Source organism: Strix uralensis, chromosome 5, assembly GCF_047716275.1.
Source record: "Strix uralensis isolate ZFMK-TIS-50842 chromosome 5, bStrUra1, whole genome shotgun sequence".
Lineage (NCBI taxonomy): Eukaryota > Metazoa > Chordata > Aves > Strigiformes > Strigidae > Strix > Strix uralensis.
Window position 1 is genome coordinate 78,466,217 of NC_133976.1, and position 18,084 is coordinate 78,484,300.

Below are 18,084 nucleotides of genomic sequence, written 5' to 3' on the forward strand. Positions count from 1 at the left end.
AGTTACCTGAAATAGGAATTTAATCATTAAATGGAAGAGATAAACATTTCTATGTTTATGTCTTTTGTAATGAAAAACCTCATCAATGGATTAAAAATAAAAAAATCTGCCTTACTACGTATTTACTAACAGCAATCCAGCCAGCTGATTTTAATTTTTTTTCCCCAGCATGATGTTTTTCAAACACTAGGAAACAGGTATTCTACAGACCTTTTCTTGGTAAACAGGAGTGAGCTAAACCTAGTGAGCTACTAACTTGGTTCAAGAGAGAGAATGCTGATAAGAAGACTGATCCTCAGGGTTGAACTTGAGGCAGTTCACCGCGTCTGTCAAACACTTGGCTCCCTTGCTCGTTCAGAGGACCCCTGGGTCCTTGTAACCAGCAGGCATCGCTGTGTGTGTGTCAGCTCACTCACAGACACTTCTGAGCAAAGCGTGTTTCCCTCGATGCTTTGGGTGTAGCTTTGAGGATAGTCTGCTCGCAAAGCAAATCTGTAAGGGTAGCAGGGAAAGGATTTTGTGGGTTTAGCTCTCAGTGTTTTGGTACTATTTCAGGAGGCCTTGTCCTTCAGGCGCTCCAGAGTGAGAAAACTGCAGTGAAAGCTTAAGGTGTGACCAAACGGAGGCCCAGGGCAGCCAGGAGCCAGGGGCTGTGCGGTTTGTATGGGTGTGCCAGAGCCACTCCGTGGGCACTAACCCTGTGTAGCTGTTGCACATCACGCCAGACGTGAGCCAGGAATTGCTCCCTGCAGCAGATCCCTTCAGCAGCAGAGATGCACCCTTAGCTGGCTTAGGGTGGGAGCCTTCGTCAGCTCTCCTCTGGCTGTAAGCCTTTGTGCTTTGTCTTGTTTTTAGACTGGGACACTCGCAGGCTTGTCTGTGGATTTTGCTGTTCAGTGTAGAGTTGAACATGATTTATATTATGCTAAGAGACCACTTTGTTCACAGGAACCTCTCACTACTTTAATCACATTTTCCAAGTGTCCACATTGCATGGAAACAAGGAAGGACAGGGTGATTTCTTATGGCAACCTTGCCACCTAGACTACTTTCCTTCTGCCATTTTTGAGCTTCCTGGTATGGACTTTTCATATGTCCTTTATTAGGTCTCCAACTTCTTACAAAAAATTTCCTCTTCCACCTCTCGATTAAAGGTGGATCAAGGTGTGTGGGAGGAAGAGATTCCTTCCCCCCCGCACCCCTGTAATCTTTCTTCTCTTGGTCATTCTGTAAAGTGTCTCTGTGTGTACATCACTGTCTCTACTAAACAGTGAAAACAAGTCTTGTCACCTAAGCAAAAGCCTAGTTTCTAGTTAGTTTTTGGCTAAGTAAAGCCAGTATTTTCAAGTTAGACTGGTAAACAACATGTCAAGTGAAATACACTTGCATAGTCTTTCCCTTCAAATACAGCACTGCAAACATAGAGTGGGGAACCCATGCAAATAGCCAAAGTGCACTGGTGTAGATGTAACATATTACAGAAGAACACTGAAGGACATGTACATATTTCTTACCTAATAAAGTCAAAAAATACCAACTGATAATTCAAAATAGCTGTTATCACTGATTAAAGTGCTGTGTGCTGACTGAATAATCTAGAAAGAGGTTGGTCCTTGGGAAAGAAATTGTCAGGGAGCAGCAGGCCCTGAAGCATTTGTGAAGCCCTTGGCCTGCCTGCGGATCACTTCCTAAGAACCGGGCCAGCAGGCTGTTGCTGGGTAAGGATGGCTCGCCCTTCCCTAACGAAGGTGGAGGTTTTCTGGTAGTCACATTGATGTGTGTCTTTTTTTTTTTTTTTAAACTTAGGTGGCTCACATGACAAAAAGTGAAATCTGTCTTCAGGACACTGCATTTATTGGGCCAGGACTTCTGTTTTTGGACCAGTACTTCAACAGTTTTGTTGATGAATATATTGTTCTATGGATAGCATTGGTAAGCGTTTTGTTTTATACTTTTTATTTGGAGCATACTTAAAGGAATGAATTGAGAAGTGTCCCTGTCATTCTGCTCTGCCATTTCTGACTTGCTCAGTTTTCAGCTATCCCCGCAGAGGGAGTGCTGGGGTACCATGTAAACACGTATTCTGAGAGCTGACTGGCTTTCTTTCCTTGGAAAGTAATTTACAGAGCTCTCTGCTTATGCTTTACTCCAGGTGGTTTGTTTAAAGTTATTCTGCGAACTGCAGACTAACAGCCTTTGTTTATCAGACTTTGTAAGTGTTTAGTGCTCTTTGTTTTTTTGGGTTTTGGGTGGGGTTTTTTTTTCCTAAACTAGACCACTCTATATGTTAAAATGCTTGTTAAACTTATCATTGGATAGATTGTGATTAAAGTATAGCTGAATTTTAGTAGGGACAATTTTTTAATTTTTTTTAACCTGTTCTGTTTTGTTCTTTTGAAGTTCATATCCTTGTTTGATATGCTGAGATATGCCACTGGTGTATGCCTACAGATTGCTGCTCATCTTCATATACATGTCTTCAGAATTTCATCTCATCAAGCTCCTGAACAGGTTCAAAACCATAATGACTGATTAAATAGGTCAAGGACAAGAGAAGAAGCAGTTAGGGGAATGTTGAATGAAGCAGCCTCTCTCTTTTGGGGAAGACAGATTAAGCTTTTCAAGAAAATAGTTTTATGAGAACACTCCTCTATCCCAGAGATTACCAGATGTTAGAATAACTAAATACCAAGTCCTGCAGCTTCTGTTGTGATCAGTCCTTTTGAACCAGGATGTGTTTGCCACAGTGTCCTAGACATTGCAGCTGTTATTTCATACCATGAATACTACATCTGAACCTTTTGCCATTTCCTGTTAGGTAACCTTAACTCTGTACTTCTGGTCTGGTGAATGTAGACTGCAAACCAAGGTGCTACCAACCAGAACTGGAAGAGGGATTTCACTTTTTCCCTAGACCAAGTGACTAATCTTCTAGCATTAGTTTCTAAAGTCTTCTTGGAACTGCTATGAAGTAGTAGTCAGAGTACAGCACTGCATTATTAAGACTGGTAAAATGAGGCATCCATGAGGCAAAACTACTCATTAATCTCTGTTCTGGTGTTTCTAAAGAACAAGCTACTGGATCAGTAGGATGAAGGAGGTATAGCTCAGGAAGATTTTCTTCTATTTCAAAATACTGTTATGAGTGCCTTTAGGATTCATGCATCTCTAGTATTTAAGTACATAACCTACTGTTACTAAATACAATTGTAGCTTGTGTTTTCTTTCAAGGCCAGTTTCTGGTTTTGTGGTCATAATAAGGTTTGCCTCATTGTACTCCATAATCTACACTATAGGTAGTTGTGTACTTTGAGGACGCCAACTTTACCTACCCTAACTTGTATCTGTGAAACTGCACAAGTGAATGACAAAGTTCATTGATAAACTTAAATGACTGTGACTGTTTGACTGTGACAATGGAACCCACCCATATGTAATTCCCTCTGAAGTATATTTGCTATCGCTGTGTTCATCTACCTTATAATCTGATTTGTCTTGTAGCTATCACTGTACTTTATCCAAACAAAACTGCACAGAACTAAACCCTAACATATAGTAAAACTCTCCAAAACAGAAAGTCGGGCCCACTATCAGCCTTCCTCTTTTTTAAGAAAAGACCCCCTGGCTAACATAATATGCCTAGCAAAAGGGCTGTCGCTGTCATTAGAGAAAAGCAGAATGAAAGTAGCTTATTATCTGTATGAGCAAATCAGAACTTGAACACAAACCCTGTAAGCTTAAGCTCCTTTAAAGAGGTACTATTTGAATATGATTTTTGTAAAAAGCTGTTGAATGTAAGTGTCCATTACCATTTTCAGATGCTGATATGTAGCTGAGCTGTGAGTTCATAAAGTCCTTCCTGAACTGTACAATAAAGAATGCTATGGTTTGTTTTAAAAATAACCACTGCAGCTTCCTAGCTGCACATTAACTCAAAAAGACTTCATGAGGTGTTTAAGTAATTTTGAAAGTGGTGTATTGTCTGCTAAATTTGGAGGAAATAAAATACCATCTACCACACTCCTGCCTAAGGATACACTGATACACTTGAGGGATAACTGTAACAGTTACTGCCGAAGCACTGAGCACTCTAAGGGACTAATATAAATTCCAAGGGAATCCTACTACTCCTGTTTGGGGCTGGGAAAGACACAGCATCTACTCAAGAACTTAGCCAGAATCCAGGCCATGGGCAAATAGAAGAGAAGATGGTAAAGACAATTTCAGTTTGTCTTAATACTGTAAACAAATTAACCACCTGATGAAGACACAGGCACTTTTTTAGAGTGAGAAAGTTTCGTTCCCCAGAATGCTCAAAAATGTGTAGAAGGTCTACATAGTTTTAAGGATATGATTGAGGTATGTGGATGATTGGAAACTAATGCAGAAATTGGTCAGAAAAACAGAAACATGAGGCAAAACTAACAAATAAAACCAGAAACAGGAGGCAATACTAACAAATAACTTAGTATTGAAGACAGAAAGCAAAAACTGTTAACGGTATTTCATAGCATTGTCTAAATATCCTGAGAGGGCTGAGGCTCAGCAGCACAGTTACAAATTAATGCAGTTACCCGTTACCTGCCAGAGGCCCGTACTGCCTCATTCTAGCAGTGTAACTTCTGTGTTTGCTCCTTGCCCAAGTCCTAGCAGATGCCCAACAAAAAGCTCCATACTGGTTGTTTTGTTCAACTTCAGTTGCAGCCTAACAGCTGAAGTTCTCTAAGTTAGCCATCAGTAATCTGCCTCCCAGAACTGGAGAACCATCACCAAATGACTTGATTCTGAACTAAAAATGCTAGTGAGCTGAGGAGAAGAATCTGTGTGGACTGGTTTTGAAACACATTATGATGAAAACATCACATTTGTGTGTGTGGGTGTGTGGATGGTTTTTGTTTTATCTACTACTGTATTAAATCTAAGCATTAAATATGTTAGGAGCTACCTAATTTGTAAAAGTAGATATTCCGGCATAATGAGTTTCTGTAAAAACAAACTGCATGCAGGCTAAGCCGATTGTTTCATTCATGCTGATTTACTATAATGAGATACATGGAAGATAAATGCTTTATCCTTAAAACTTAGGCCTCCCTAAATTGCTAGTCATTTAGAATTGCAAAGAGTAATATTCCATCTCAAAAGACTTGTAATAACTTGTACTAAATAAATGAGCTAGATTACTTCTAGCAGTGGTTCTACAAGGTCTATATACCCCAGAATGCATAATGTTTAATTATGCTTACTTGAGCAGATGTCATATAAAGCTGTGATACTCAGCTCATCATTCAACTAAAGAAACCTGCTTTTTGGGCAAATTACAGCAGTTCATAAATCTCTTACTAATACAAAGATACTACAATGCCTAGCCTAACAAAAGAGTAAATTTAATTTACCATAATACACATCATTAAACAATCTTACATGAGCTATGTCATACTCTCTGAACTTTCATAACTGCTGATACGCTGCCAGACTAAATGTTGAAACTATGAAAATCTTGAAGTCTGCAGCTTGTGTAAAATGCTTCTATTCGCACAATGCACCTGAAGGCCTAAAGTTATGTAAAAATCTGGGTAATGCATTTTTTATTAATTCTGCCCGCTGTTAACAATTTGGCATTATAAAACGTGTAACAATTTAAACAGTCCAGTCCTACTGAAAGTGAGTATTAAGTAGTTGAATTGGACACAGTAAATGTTTTGGAGTCCATACTGCTCCCCCCCAAAGTAATAAATTTATTAATATATGTCCTTACAACATTATGAGACACAAGATTAGAACAATCCTTGAAAGCGTTTAATAGGAACTTTGAAACATTTAAATCTTAACGTACTTCTCTATGGCTAATGCCTATACTTGTATCATGTTACTTAGGTAGAAGTTGTTTCTCCATTGAGCCATCAGAATAACATGGACTGAAGAGACTTGCGAACAGTTGCCATCTCCTGCTGTTGCTGTTACAAGAAAAGGAGATAATACTGAACAAATGCCATATCAATATGATTCCTTTCAGCTAATTAAATGAATGTCAAATGACTTTTCTATAGAATGTTCAATTTTTGTATTTAACTAGACTACTTCGTAGATCTGATACTTACAGTGTCCATCATAATCTTCTTCTGCAACATAGCCATTTCTTTGCGAAGTTCACTTTGTGCACCAGCTAGAAGATTTTCATTGCTCTTCTCCAGCTCCTCCATGCTCTGAAGTTAAGGATAATCTTATTTCAGAACTGTTCAATGCCAAAGAGTTCATTTAAAACAAACAATTATTCAGACTACAGTTTAATTTTTATAGCAGCAGTGGTCACTGATACTTGATGAGTTTTGTCACGAACTTGACAGACAAACTATACAGGACTTTGTACTCCAGTCTACATTCCTGTTCAAACAATATGGACCCCGTGAAACAATATAGAACCTGTGAAGGAAACAGTCCCCTCCACTCAGCATCTGTGAGGCCTCCACTAGTTATCCTGCATTTCAGTAAGAGTTCTACAAGAAAAGATTAAACAGACATCTGTCAGGAATGATAAGAGTTTGATTTAAACCCATTAAATTTCCCTCTCTCTGCATACTTCTCCCCGCATAAGCCAACTAAAGCTCGCTGGTTATCTTCCCTTTTGTACATACAGCTATGCCTGTGTATGCCCATAGTTGCATTTTCCTTGACTTGTATTTAGTTAAGCTCATCTGAGGCTTGATTTCTACCTATTGATCTTCCGTGAGGAGAAAAATCAAAATAATACTCACCCTTCTCTTCAGTTTTTCATCTTTGACATTTTGAAGCAGGTATTATTTATTAATGCTTCTGTAATATCTTCTGTAAATTCTGACCATCTTAACCTAAGAGTTGCTCTATTTCAGATTTGTTTTTCAAAACTACCAGACTTGAAAAAAACCCAAACATATCATAACTAACTGAAATTTCAAAAAAGGACCAGTTAGGGAGTGACTTGAAGAGAAATTAAGGTTTGTCAGAAACTGACAGACTTTAATCCACTTTATGTACCAGTATATACTGGGAGTCATCCAGCTGGGAAGCAGCTTGGCAGAAAAGGACCTGGGCGTCCTGGTGGGCACCACGTTTAACATGAGCCAGAACGTGCCCTTGCCACAAAGAAGGCTGCTGGTCTCCTGGGCTGCATTAGACCAAAGTGTTTCCAGCAGGTCGAGGGAGGTGATCTTTCCATTCTACCCAGCACTGGTGCGGCCACACCTGGAGTGCTGGGTCCAGTTCTGGGCTCCTCAGTACCAGAGAGACATGGACATACTGGATAGAGCCCAGCAAGGGGCCACGAAGATGATGAAGGGACAGGAGCATTTCTCTTACAAGGAAAGGCTGAGAGATCTTAGACTGTTCAGCCTAAAGAAGAGTATTCGCAAGCGGGATCCCATCAATGTGTGTAAATACCTGAAGGGCGGGCACCAAGAACATGGAGCCAGGCTCCTCTCAGTGGTGTCCCGTGACAGGACCAGAGGCAGTGGGCACAAACTGAAACACAGGAGGTTCCTTCTGAACATCAGGAAACACTTTTTTTACTGTGAGGGTGATTGAGCACTGGCACAGGTTGCCCAGGGAGGCTGTGGAGTCTCCATCCTTGGAGATAAACAGAAGCTATCTGGACATAAGTCCTGGGTAACTGACTCTAGGCAGCCCTGCTGTACCTGCTGTGGGATGGACCAGACGACCTCCAGAGGTACCTTCCAACCTTAGTCCTTCAGCAACTCTGTGGTACTGTGCCTCTGCATTCATTACAAAACCAATCATCTAGGGTACTTTCATTTTTCTCACAGTTTAGATTTCTAATACCTTACTCAGAAAAATAGCGGGGGAAGGAAATTCTGGGAATAAAGTGTTTTGTTCTTAGTGTAAAATGACAGGGAAGACCTTTTTTCTTTTTAATTTTATTACCAAAAGTCAAATTTGTGAGTAGTTCTACTCACAATCATTTTTTGTCCACTGTCCAGTATGTTAACTACTTTGTTAAAAAAACCCAACAAATCGAAACACACCCCGGTTAATCAGTATGAATCGTGTGTTTAAAATACATTATCTGTGTAAGCACTGTCAAAAAAAAAGGTGTTTGTAGGGACTCCCAGCAAATACAAAAATTATGCATAAAGCAATAGGAAAGTTAAACAGGACTGATTACGTAACCATCCAGCCGGGCCTGTTTTCACCATAAATCAGTATTTCCATCAGATTCTTCCCGCTGATGTTTTAGTGAATGCTTACCTTGAATGCCAGGTTACAGAAAGGAAAACCCTTTCTAATGAATGTTGCTTAGGAAGAGATGAAGGGAATTCTAACTGGGCAATTTTAAGGGAATTACAATTGATTTTCTTTAAAGGTCACTTTCCTTACATGAAGCAGCAACAGCTAGAAAGGTTAATGACAGAAGAAAACTGGTATCTAATTCTCATAATGGGGGATGCACCTGCCAGCAGTAATAAAAGCAGTAAATTGCAGCCTAAGATGTATTTTTAATAGATTGTCAAGTTTCACTTTTTTAAATACATATCAAAAAGCTAAGGGAATAATTAAGACAAAATCCTGATGATTTAACTGACCTATATAACCTTTAAACTGGTACAAAACTGTGTTCTGATTATAAAGTATGCTCTGAGGGTTGTGGTTAAGTATTTGAAATGGACGAGCCAATCAGATCCCTGTGAGAACACATTTAACTAAATAATTTATTAAACAGATTTAATCCATATGCATATATAGAGAGAACAAGCCATGTTCTTAACAAGGGAAAGATACTAACATGAATATTCATGCAAGGCTGTTACTATCTTAAATGAACCTTAAATCTCTGCATTTCATAAAGGTTGAATTAATACAGCTTTTTAAGTGATGTGATAAGGATCAACTGCCTTCTAAGAAGAAAACTTACTGTACCTTTAAGAATTGATCATAGAGTTGCTTAATGGTTTTCAGTCTCTGACTCTGAACTATTCTTGCCTGTTGAAAAACTTTTTGTTGCTGACGAAATATATTCTGAGGCAAAAGAAAAAAAATAATTGCATTAGTTAACCAAAAGCACTTGGACAGCAACACCATTGTCATTTATTAAATCAGAAATGCTGCCTTCACTGGAATCTGGGTCATGTAATGTAGATCCCTGCCTGGAGAGTTAGCCTTGTTCTTATTAATGAAAGCAAGACTGAAGACTGGATTAAACCCTGAGTCACCTCCTGAGGTCCCTTCCAACCTGAATTAGCCCTGTGAGATCCTGTGGGGATTGCTATCCAATGCAGTTCTTGAGGGTATCCCAGGGAAGTGTGCTGCCTAGGGAAAAGCAAAACTCGCAAATGTGTTGGGAGTAGCCACATCATGTGATTACATTCCATTGTATAGCTCCTACCCCCCCTTTCAGTGATCAAATTCTCATACACATTATATGCAGGCATATTTTTAAGCAATGCATGCTAAAAGACAACTACTTTCCTTTACTCCTTTGTTCCCTGAACCCAGAGACTCTGGATGCACAGAACAGCACACATCTTTCTTCTCTGTAAATGGTCTTGGCTTTTTGCAAGCCATATGCTGGCCTAGAGCATCGGTTATTACCGTTTATAAAATTGCAATAAAGTTTATAAATGCAGCCCTCTTCACTTTAAAATGTATCCCAAAACTTAAACATTTGGAGAGCCACCAAACTTGATTTTTTTTTAAACAAAAGGCAAACAATCCTACATTTGTTTAACCTACATAAAGTGTTTTTACATTTCTTGAGTGTCTAAACAATATTTCCTCTTCATGAAAATACCGTGAAACTCAGGCCATGCTGGAAACCCACCGTTAGTTTTTCTTCCTGCTCTTCTGCTTTCTGCACATCTACATCCCATTGCTGAAATAAAGTCAGGAACTGCTGGGAGAACTCATGATTGAGCTTCTGCCTATAAACAGACACTAGACGTAAGTATGACAAATGCTAAGAAGAATTACAAGGAAAGCTAAGATTCAACACACACACGGAGCAGAATAAAAAGAGCTGGCATAGATAAACAGGCTAGTTTGACATCTGGCCATAACTGAATACTGTGTTTTGAAAAACAGAACACACATACATAGACACACAACACTTTCTGAGTGAATGTGATTATATACACATAAGAAGGCAGCACTCGTATACAAAACTCAGGTTAAAAAAAAATTACAAATTTTCTTCCTGACAGTGTCAGGTTTTCTGAGATTTACTATGTTTTTCTAACCCAGCGACAGATTTTGGCTTTAACATAAGGGGTTTATAATGAAAAATTGATTAACTCATTCATTAGTTCACTATGCTCTAGTTTCCCTATGTAAACGTAAGTTTTGTCAATGCAAGTTTGACATACGTATATATAAAACCACCAAGACAGTTACAAATATTACTGATTTTCAGTTTTTAGCTGTCTCATTTTTCAGTTTGCTCTACCTGTAGTATCAGATGTAGTAATTAAATATGCCTTAAGAGGCAAGAGGAGTGTTATGTAGGGTGAAAATTATTTACAATGCGAAAATAAAAATTATTTTCTTAACCAGAATGGCATAAAAGTTTTACTGAACATTTGTCAGTTTTCAGGTAGAAAGAGAAAATTCCAACTGAAGTGGAAAAAATAAAAATATTGGTTTAAAAGACAAAAATAACATCAAAGGTCATTTTCCATAAAGATAAAACAAAAGTACACCCAGCTCTTTAAGGTAGCTTGCTCTCAAAATTCCAAATCTTGAGTTTCTCCATTCAACAGAGAAAGCACTATGTTAACCACTGCTGTCAGTTTAACCGAGCAGACACAACTGGAGGCAGCAGACACAGAGGACCTGAGCAGGTATGTAACTAGTAGATACACTACTTGCTATTTATGTGCAAGAAGATGGACCAACTATCCATGCTGACACAAGAGGGAATTTGATTTCACAGGTCTGAAAAACAAGGGTAAATGTTACCTTTGTTCCTGCTGTGTTTTCCAAACATGTTCAATCTTCTGGTTACTGGTTTTGAGTGAGGCTTTTGTATACATTTCTAATCTTTTCCTCTTAGCTAAGAGAGCCTTGTTAATGTCAGCTAAAAATCAAAGAATATTTAGAAATTAAGCATACCGAGATACATTGTGCCTTTTATTAAAAATGCTGATGAGTTACCCTTTGGAGAAGCAAACGAAAAGTGTTCTGCTGGAAAGAAGCTGGGTTCCTGGCTGCTGTGTGTCCCTCAGCCTGCTGTTGGCACTGGGGTGAGTGCTGCTTCCCTAAGCCCCCGTACACCTTAACCGACACCTGGCCTCTGAAGTTGCAGCTGCTTGTTGCCCAGCCCCACCAGCTACTCTCACATCTGCTTCGAGTCCCACCTCTCTCAGGGGCCAGACCAAGTAGGACCTACGCTGAGGTGACTCAGCTTTAGCTTCTTTCATTCTGGGTACGGTGTCAGGCTGGCTCTGAGCAGACACACACAGTGAACTGAAACTGCCCAGCGGTTTGAACTTGGGGCTGCTGCAGTGCTTCCATCACATACATTTAAATCAGTCCCTTATACACTGTCATCATGTGTGTTCCCCTACTGATCATTACGGTCCAGCACGCACTTCTAACGTATCGCCCATACAATAAGCAGACATACATGCTTGAAACACTAGAAGCGCTACCCAGTCAGGTCACACTGTGTATCTTCAAACACTGTATTTGGACATCTCATAGTCTGTAAATTCTACATTCAAAGCTAGAGATACCTTTCACAAACCTGACTGAGTACAGACATCTTGGTCTTTTCTCTAGTATCTAATGATGTTTTAGTCACACCGTCAAAATGCTCATTAATTTAGCTGCATGACTGCAGTGCCAGCTCAGTTTCCAGACCTTCAAGGAAATTAGTTATCCTGACACTTTCTAGGTTTTTTATAGAAAAAACACATTTCAGAGTAATACTTAAATTACTTAGATTTTAGAAATAAATGAAAGGTAGTATGTGATTACTATCACTGTGAACATAATGAATGAATGAATGACAAACTTTTTCATACTTCGGAGAGATGGTACTTTTTAAGAAGTATTCAAGTTAATAGAAGTTAGTACATTTGTTTCACTTTAATTTACATTTGGAGATTTAAGAAGCCACAGCTTCAGGATAATATAGCAATTTCTTTTCCTTCTCACTGTAGATTTCAGGAAACATCTGTCAAACCTCTCTAATTTCCTGAGGCATCTGCCCCTGGCTAATGCCAAACTTATTATTTTTGAGCAGACAGCATCCTCTCTCTGATCCATTCATTTTCCTTCCTTCCATCCTATTTTTGAGCCTTCAATAACAAGCAATCCTAGCTTTTTAACATTAAAATCCTCCTCCTATCTAGAGTGCTAGATCTACAGTAGCATTCTAATATGTACCTTAACAGCAAAAATTCTTAACTCATGGATTAAGGAATTCCTTGACCTCCTCTTTTCACCTTAAGATTTACATGCAAGTAATGACTGTGTACAGTCTTTATACATACAATGCAAGTATTAATCAGCTATTGAGTATGTAATCCTGGCATTAAGATGGTTTCCCTTCCTTTCACGGCTTTTCGATGCTTTGTTACACTGTGATGCGTATTATACTTTCTTTACAAGTGAAATGTGTTTTTTCTCTAACCTGTCAGCTATCTAGAATTCAGCTGGAAATTTAACTATAAATAGAGCCATTTGAGGATCTGATTATAGCAAAACTAAATCCAGCTAGGTGATGTGCATAAACCCCTCATCACTGGATGACTGCTATTACTTCCTTCATTTTTTAGCTCTTCTAGAAAGTTGTACTCTTCTTCCTGACTGCTGAAATTCTCTTTTCTACTGATTCCCTGTTCTCTGTATTTCTGAAAGTGTGGAGTACAGACTACCCTCTAGCTCATTCTGTATCGCAACTACAGTCTACTTCCAAACTTCTTTGTCTAGAATTAGAAATACTTGTTCTACGTAACTTATATTAACATTTACATGCCCCTAATGTCTCACTCAAGTCTCCCCAGTCACTTCTACATCACTGTAATAAAAACCTGAGTAAGAACAACAGCTAACTCATATTGTCCCTTTTCTATACAATGCAATCCTCTTACTATCTCTTAAACTTAATCTTAAAATTGAAGCTGATAATCAAAAGCACTCATGCATCCTTCCCTTTTTCCTTTGTAATTACCTACACCAATACTTACATCTCACTTTATATGCAGTTATTCCCTTCTCTTCTTTCCCTTTTGCTCTACTTAGATACAACCTTTTTTCTGAAAACTGGTTTTTTTTCAGAAATGCTGAAAAATGCTACAAAGACCGGTCATTTTATGTAAATCTTGAAAGTTATTTTAAGGTAAGGAATTACTGCCAATTCTGCAACTTAAACATTGGTTTTTAATTTATTAGAATGTAAATGTACTTACCTCCAAATCTTTCCAGCATATTCTGTACTTCACCCCTACAAAATAGCGTTTAAAATTTTTATTTGCCCATTTTCTGACTTCAGAATAAGACCTTTTGTATATGCTTAAAACTAATTTTATTCACGTGCCTGTTACTTGTAAGCAGTGACAGAGCTGCTGCTGTTCTACAAGATAAAAAATGCACTCCTCCTGCGAGAGGTCTCTTTTTTAGACTAATTTGGTTTTTTAAAAAAAAAATTACTAGAATCTATTAACTTAGTCCCCAGTAAAAAGGCAGTATTAGGCATTTAAAGGGTCTTGACTGAGGTACGACAGTAAATAAAATTGATCATTCCCTATACAAAAAGAAACCAAGAAAACACAAAAGGTATTTGGAACATCAAATGAAAACAAGTCCATCACAGTTCGCATGACTGGCACAGTAAGAAAAATCCAAGACAAATAATATCAAGGTTGTTTTTACAACACCTTTAAGGCAGTGATACAATAGCTGACAAGTCCAAAAAGGGACATGGTGGGCAAAGAAAATGTATCTTCAACTCAACAGTTGTAATCTTGCTAAAAACTATTTCAACATACACATACTTCATGCAATAGTTGGATCATTTAAAGTACTGTTAGTATCTTCAAGCAACACAGATCAGAGGAAAAAGAATTAATGAAATTATCAACAGTTTAGGATAAAAAATCATCTTTTGAAAGAAACAAGAATTTTAAGAACTCACACAAATATATAATTTTGTAATGCATGTTCAAAAGTATCTACAAAGAAACTGCAGAATTACTCATTTTAAAACTTTACATTCTTTTTTACCTACTACTACTGTATTATCTGTCACCTGATTTTTCAATCAAACACTAGAAAAAAACCCCAAGCCAAACAAGCAGTGAGTTAACTGAAATCAGTATCTATTTAAGACTTGATTATTTTGAAAAAAAAAAAAAAAAAAAAAATACCCCCCCCCCCCAAACCCCTAACCTTACCCCACATCATCTGGAACCACATGGGTAGTCACCAAAGGTCTTTTTTTTCCATGCTTCTCCATTACTGATGTTTCACCTTAATACAAATTTCAAAAAGTTTTACAAAAGTATCTTATATTTTGCGGGGGTAATTTGAGTTATTAAAAGTGTAATTACTTTTCTGTAATGCCACTTCTCTGAACATGTCTCATGGGTCTCAGTTCCCATCCATAACACATGAAGCAAAAACTTTGAATCTGGAATTGACAGATGGTGGTGAATTATTCTGCAAAGCCAGGTTTGAGCTGGCACTGCCTTGAGTTCCCCTGGACTGGTCTCAACCAGGTTTAGCTTCTCTGTCCACTACTACATAGTTACTCCCAACTCACAATATATCATCAGAAAAGTAAAAATAATCTAAAAATTGAAAAAGACCAATCTATTAATTTTCATTTTAATGTAAAATAAGTACTGAAATAGTGTACTCTGATCTTTAAAAAAGCAAAATCACAAATAGACAATTATATTCTTTCCAGAAAATAAAAATCCTTGCCTGTCAGATTTCTATTTGAGGGGGTGTGTGTGTGTGTGAAATTTAGTCTGAACAAATGAAGAAGGGAAGAAATTAGTAGAATAAACCCAGATGTAACTGCTGAAAGACAAAAATCCAGAAATGGAGTTACATCAAACTTTACAAAAAACTATCATGTTATGAACGAGAACTGCATTTTTAAGCAAAGTCCACTTTTTTATGACACTCCCTCAAAATTAAACAAGAATCCCTCGGTTGAGTTATTTTCTTTTTTCCTCACCTTTCTCTGCTTCTTCCTTTTTTTTTTTTCCTCTGTTCAGATTCTTCCTGAAGTACTGTTAACCCTGCCAGCATTCAGACTTCAACTACCATACCCAACTCAGCACTCCATACAAGCAAGCAGAGCTCTTGTGTGCTATCCTGATCTCACAACTTTATATGCAGCCAGGTGATAGAAGGATATGGCATTAAAATAAGGTAAAACAAATTATGTAATAAAATCCTACTCTATTAAAGACTCCACCTATAATTTTGAGACATAATAGTGCACTATACAGAGCTATTCCATTGTATTCTTCTCTTACTGATCAAAATTATACAATAAGAGGTTAGCTGTCACAAACATTATGAACCAAGCTTACTCAGACACTCGCTAACATGGAAGTGTTTTCATTTCTATTCATAGTCAGAAATATTATAAACTTCACATTTCAAAAAAATAAAAATCATAAAAGCACCTTCTCTAATATCTTCCTCTGATCCACTCAGATCTTTTCTTTCCTCCTGAAAGTCATAGGCAGGTATGGCTTGATTTTCCTGTGCTGTTTTACCAGCTTTTCCTCCATGCTTTCTTCCCGATGGTGCCATAATGAGATTTTCTTACTGAAACAGTATGCTGTATTTGTTACATAACTTTCCTCACTTTGAGAAGAAATATGGTTTTATGCTTACATTGACCTGTTATGGACACCTCTGTAACACTCGCTACCTGTAAGGACATTCAAGCAGTCAAACTGTTTTAGTTTTGAGGTAATCCACAGGTGGTGTTTTTAAGAACGGGGTGAAAAAAAAATACCAGGGCTAGTAGGAACATACTTGATTCTGCTGAAAAAGAAGGAAGAAAATGATGCACTTTTTTAAGGTGCCTGCCTGTTCGGCTTCCATAATGTTTATGATGTATTTTGACATATCCAGTACTGCATTTCCAAAAAGCTATGCCAATATTCTATTTTACAAAACACAGAAATGATAAACCATAAAGAACAATCTGATTCTATGATCCATCCCACACTAGAGACACAAATACACACACACATATGCCATTTTTAAAAATCCTGGGCAACTTTAACTTTCTGAATTTATTTATAGCTATTATGCCTCTGCCTTCTGTAATGTAACTAATGCAGTTCTGTATTTGTAAACATTTTACAAATACACTGCCCTCTTAAAAAAACAATATTATTTTAGTAACACTAATGTTTATATATGGATTTTTATAAATATTCAAGGAGTAAAATATCTATTTAGAAGGAAAAAAGCATAGTTGTAATCATTAAACATACGAATGATAAAATCATTTTCTCCTTAGCACTTTATCATCAATAGAAACAATATACAACTACAACAGGAAATAGCAAGCTACTGAAACCTTGCTGAAATATTTTTCATTATCTTTGATAGCAAGAGGTACGAAGCATTTCAAGTTAAGTGTCACATGACATATACTTTTAAAAATCCTTCCAAAAATAACAGGATTACTTGAAAGATGGAAAGAATACAGAAAAAATCATCATCTGCAAGTACCCTGTTTCCAAACTGAGCAAGACATGACTCAGAAGTGGATAAACTTCTCATTCTAGACACAGTTCAACACAGCTAAAAATATCAACAGGTTTTCCACAAGCCAGGGCAAAGATAGATCTGAAAATTAAATTCACACACTGAAAACCAGAACTCCAGTAAAGAGCTTTTGAATTTCCAGGACCGTGAAGTCCCCCCAACACACCTGACTTTCCCATTTCTGTTTTTTGAGTGAGTTGTCCATAGCTATGAAAATATGTTTTTTTAACCAATTACTACATAGATATATACAACATGATCACAGTAACCTACAAAGTAAGGAATACTGCTTTTTAATACCCAGCTTTTTCTGTAGTTGATGCTTCTCTATATAGCCTGAAGATTTTTAGACATTACATTTCCTGAAAAACAAAACCAAAACGTCTTTAAATTATTAATTGAAAATTAAAAGCTCTTGCATTAAAATTATCCTCAAATGAGAGAAAATTTTCAAGACTCATTCTGCTTTCAACTACTGCAGCTGTTGAAAACATCATGTAAAGTACTGGCATGGCATTGGCTGTGCTGCCAAACAAAGTGCTTCAACTTTAAACTGCAAGCATGTATTTTATCTCACATACAGGCAATTTTCTTTGTACTGAAAATCAGTATACCAACCAGAACTTCCCAGTTCCTCCATACACTGTAAAACAATCTTGCCACCTCACAGCCCCATACAGCTTTCACCCATCCTGTGTAGCTACCTCCTTTAGCAGATTCGAGTTATCTTCAAACCACCGTTGTGTATTTAATAATGATTTTTCAGAGAAGCTCACCTCCTTTTTTCACCCTGCCCAAAAAGATGTGAAATAAACCAGTATTTGTGTGACTTTACTACAATGGGGCTTTTCATCACGGGGGCCCACCTGTTTCTCGCTCAGAGCAGCAAGGGAGACTTGGGCCTGCACCACACCACCACCACCATAGGTTTTGGAGGGAAGCCACTGAGGCGTCAGACGGGCACCGTGGTGTCCTATCCCTGTTCCTTACTCTCCACCCAAACACCCTTCATCCCTCTCCCTCTGCCCTGCGATGGCCTCATCTTCACTCTCACCACCTCACCCCCACGCAGCGCCCACCCCGGCCGCCGCCGCCTCACACGGAGGGGACCCACCAGCGGCAGGGAGTCTGACACCCTCCCGCAGGCAGAAGGAACACCGCTCCGTCCCAATCCTCCCACCCCAATTAGCACCGGAGCCTCTCGCAGCCCTCGGGCGCCCCCGCGCCTCTCCCGGGCGAGTAGGCAGACCGGCACGACCGGAGCCGGTGCCCCCTCAGCAACTCCCTCCCCGCGGAAAAGGCGGGAAGCCGGGAGGACGCTACGAAAGGGAGGGAGCGCATGCGCAGTGACAC

General features: G+C 38.4%; 2 protein-coding genes across 2 annotated transcripts in view; one reads left to right on the forward strand and one right to left on the reverse strand.

Annotated features, from left to right (window-relative positions):
• Positions 1–6,037, forward strand: part of CHPT1 (choline phosphotransferase 1) — a 23,290-nt gene extending 17,253 nt beyond the window's left edge. Inside the window, exons 7-9 of the mRNA XM_074871847.1 lie at positions 1,807–1,932; positions 2,401–2,511; positions 5,875–6,037. Of these exons, the coding sequence (XP_074727948.1) occupies positions 1,807–1,932; positions 2,401–2,511; positions 5,875–5,919 (282 nt within the window). The 3' untranslated portion in view covers positions 5,920–6,037. The remainder of the gene's footprint in view (positions 1–1,806; positions 1,933–2,400; positions 2,512–5,874) is intronic.
• On the reverse strand, positions 5,716–17,858 carry SYCP3 (synaptonemal complex protein 3). Its single transcript, XM_074871849.1, has 10 exons — positions 17,436–17,858; positions 17,032–17,093; positions 15,630–15,774; positions 14,382–14,457; positions 13,398–13,432; positions 10,942–11,059; positions 9,809–9,908; positions 8,908–9,006; positions 6,099–6,203; positions 5,716–5,954 (listed from the first exon to the last, which is right to left on the reverse strand). The coding sequence occupies exons 3-10, from the start codon at positions 15,757–15,759 to the stop codon at positions 5,901–5,903; spliced, it is 717 nt and encodes a 238-aa protein (XP_074727950.1). The 5' UTR covers positions 15,760–15,774; positions 17,032–17,093; positions 17,436–17,858; the 3' UTR covers positions 5,716–5,900.
• Between the last annotated feature and the right edge of the window lie 226 nt (positions 17,859–18,084).

What these genes read in the sequence shown, in the direction of transcription:
- SYCP3 (XM_074871849.1), bottom strand. Translation starts at nt 15,759, where the DNA reads ATGGCACCATCGGGAAGAAAGCATGGAGGAAAAGCTGGTAAAACAGCA. An exon ending in TATGCTGGAAAGATTTGGAG is followed by an intron (nt 11,060 to 13,397) that starts GTAAGTACATTT and finishes TTTGATTTTTAG; the next exon opens with CTGACATTAACAAGGCTCTC. An exon ending in AGAAGATTATGATGGACACT is followed by an intron (nt 5,955 to 6,098) that starts GTAAGTATCAGA and finishes TTCTTGTAACAG; the next exon opens with CAACAGCAGGAGATGGCAAC.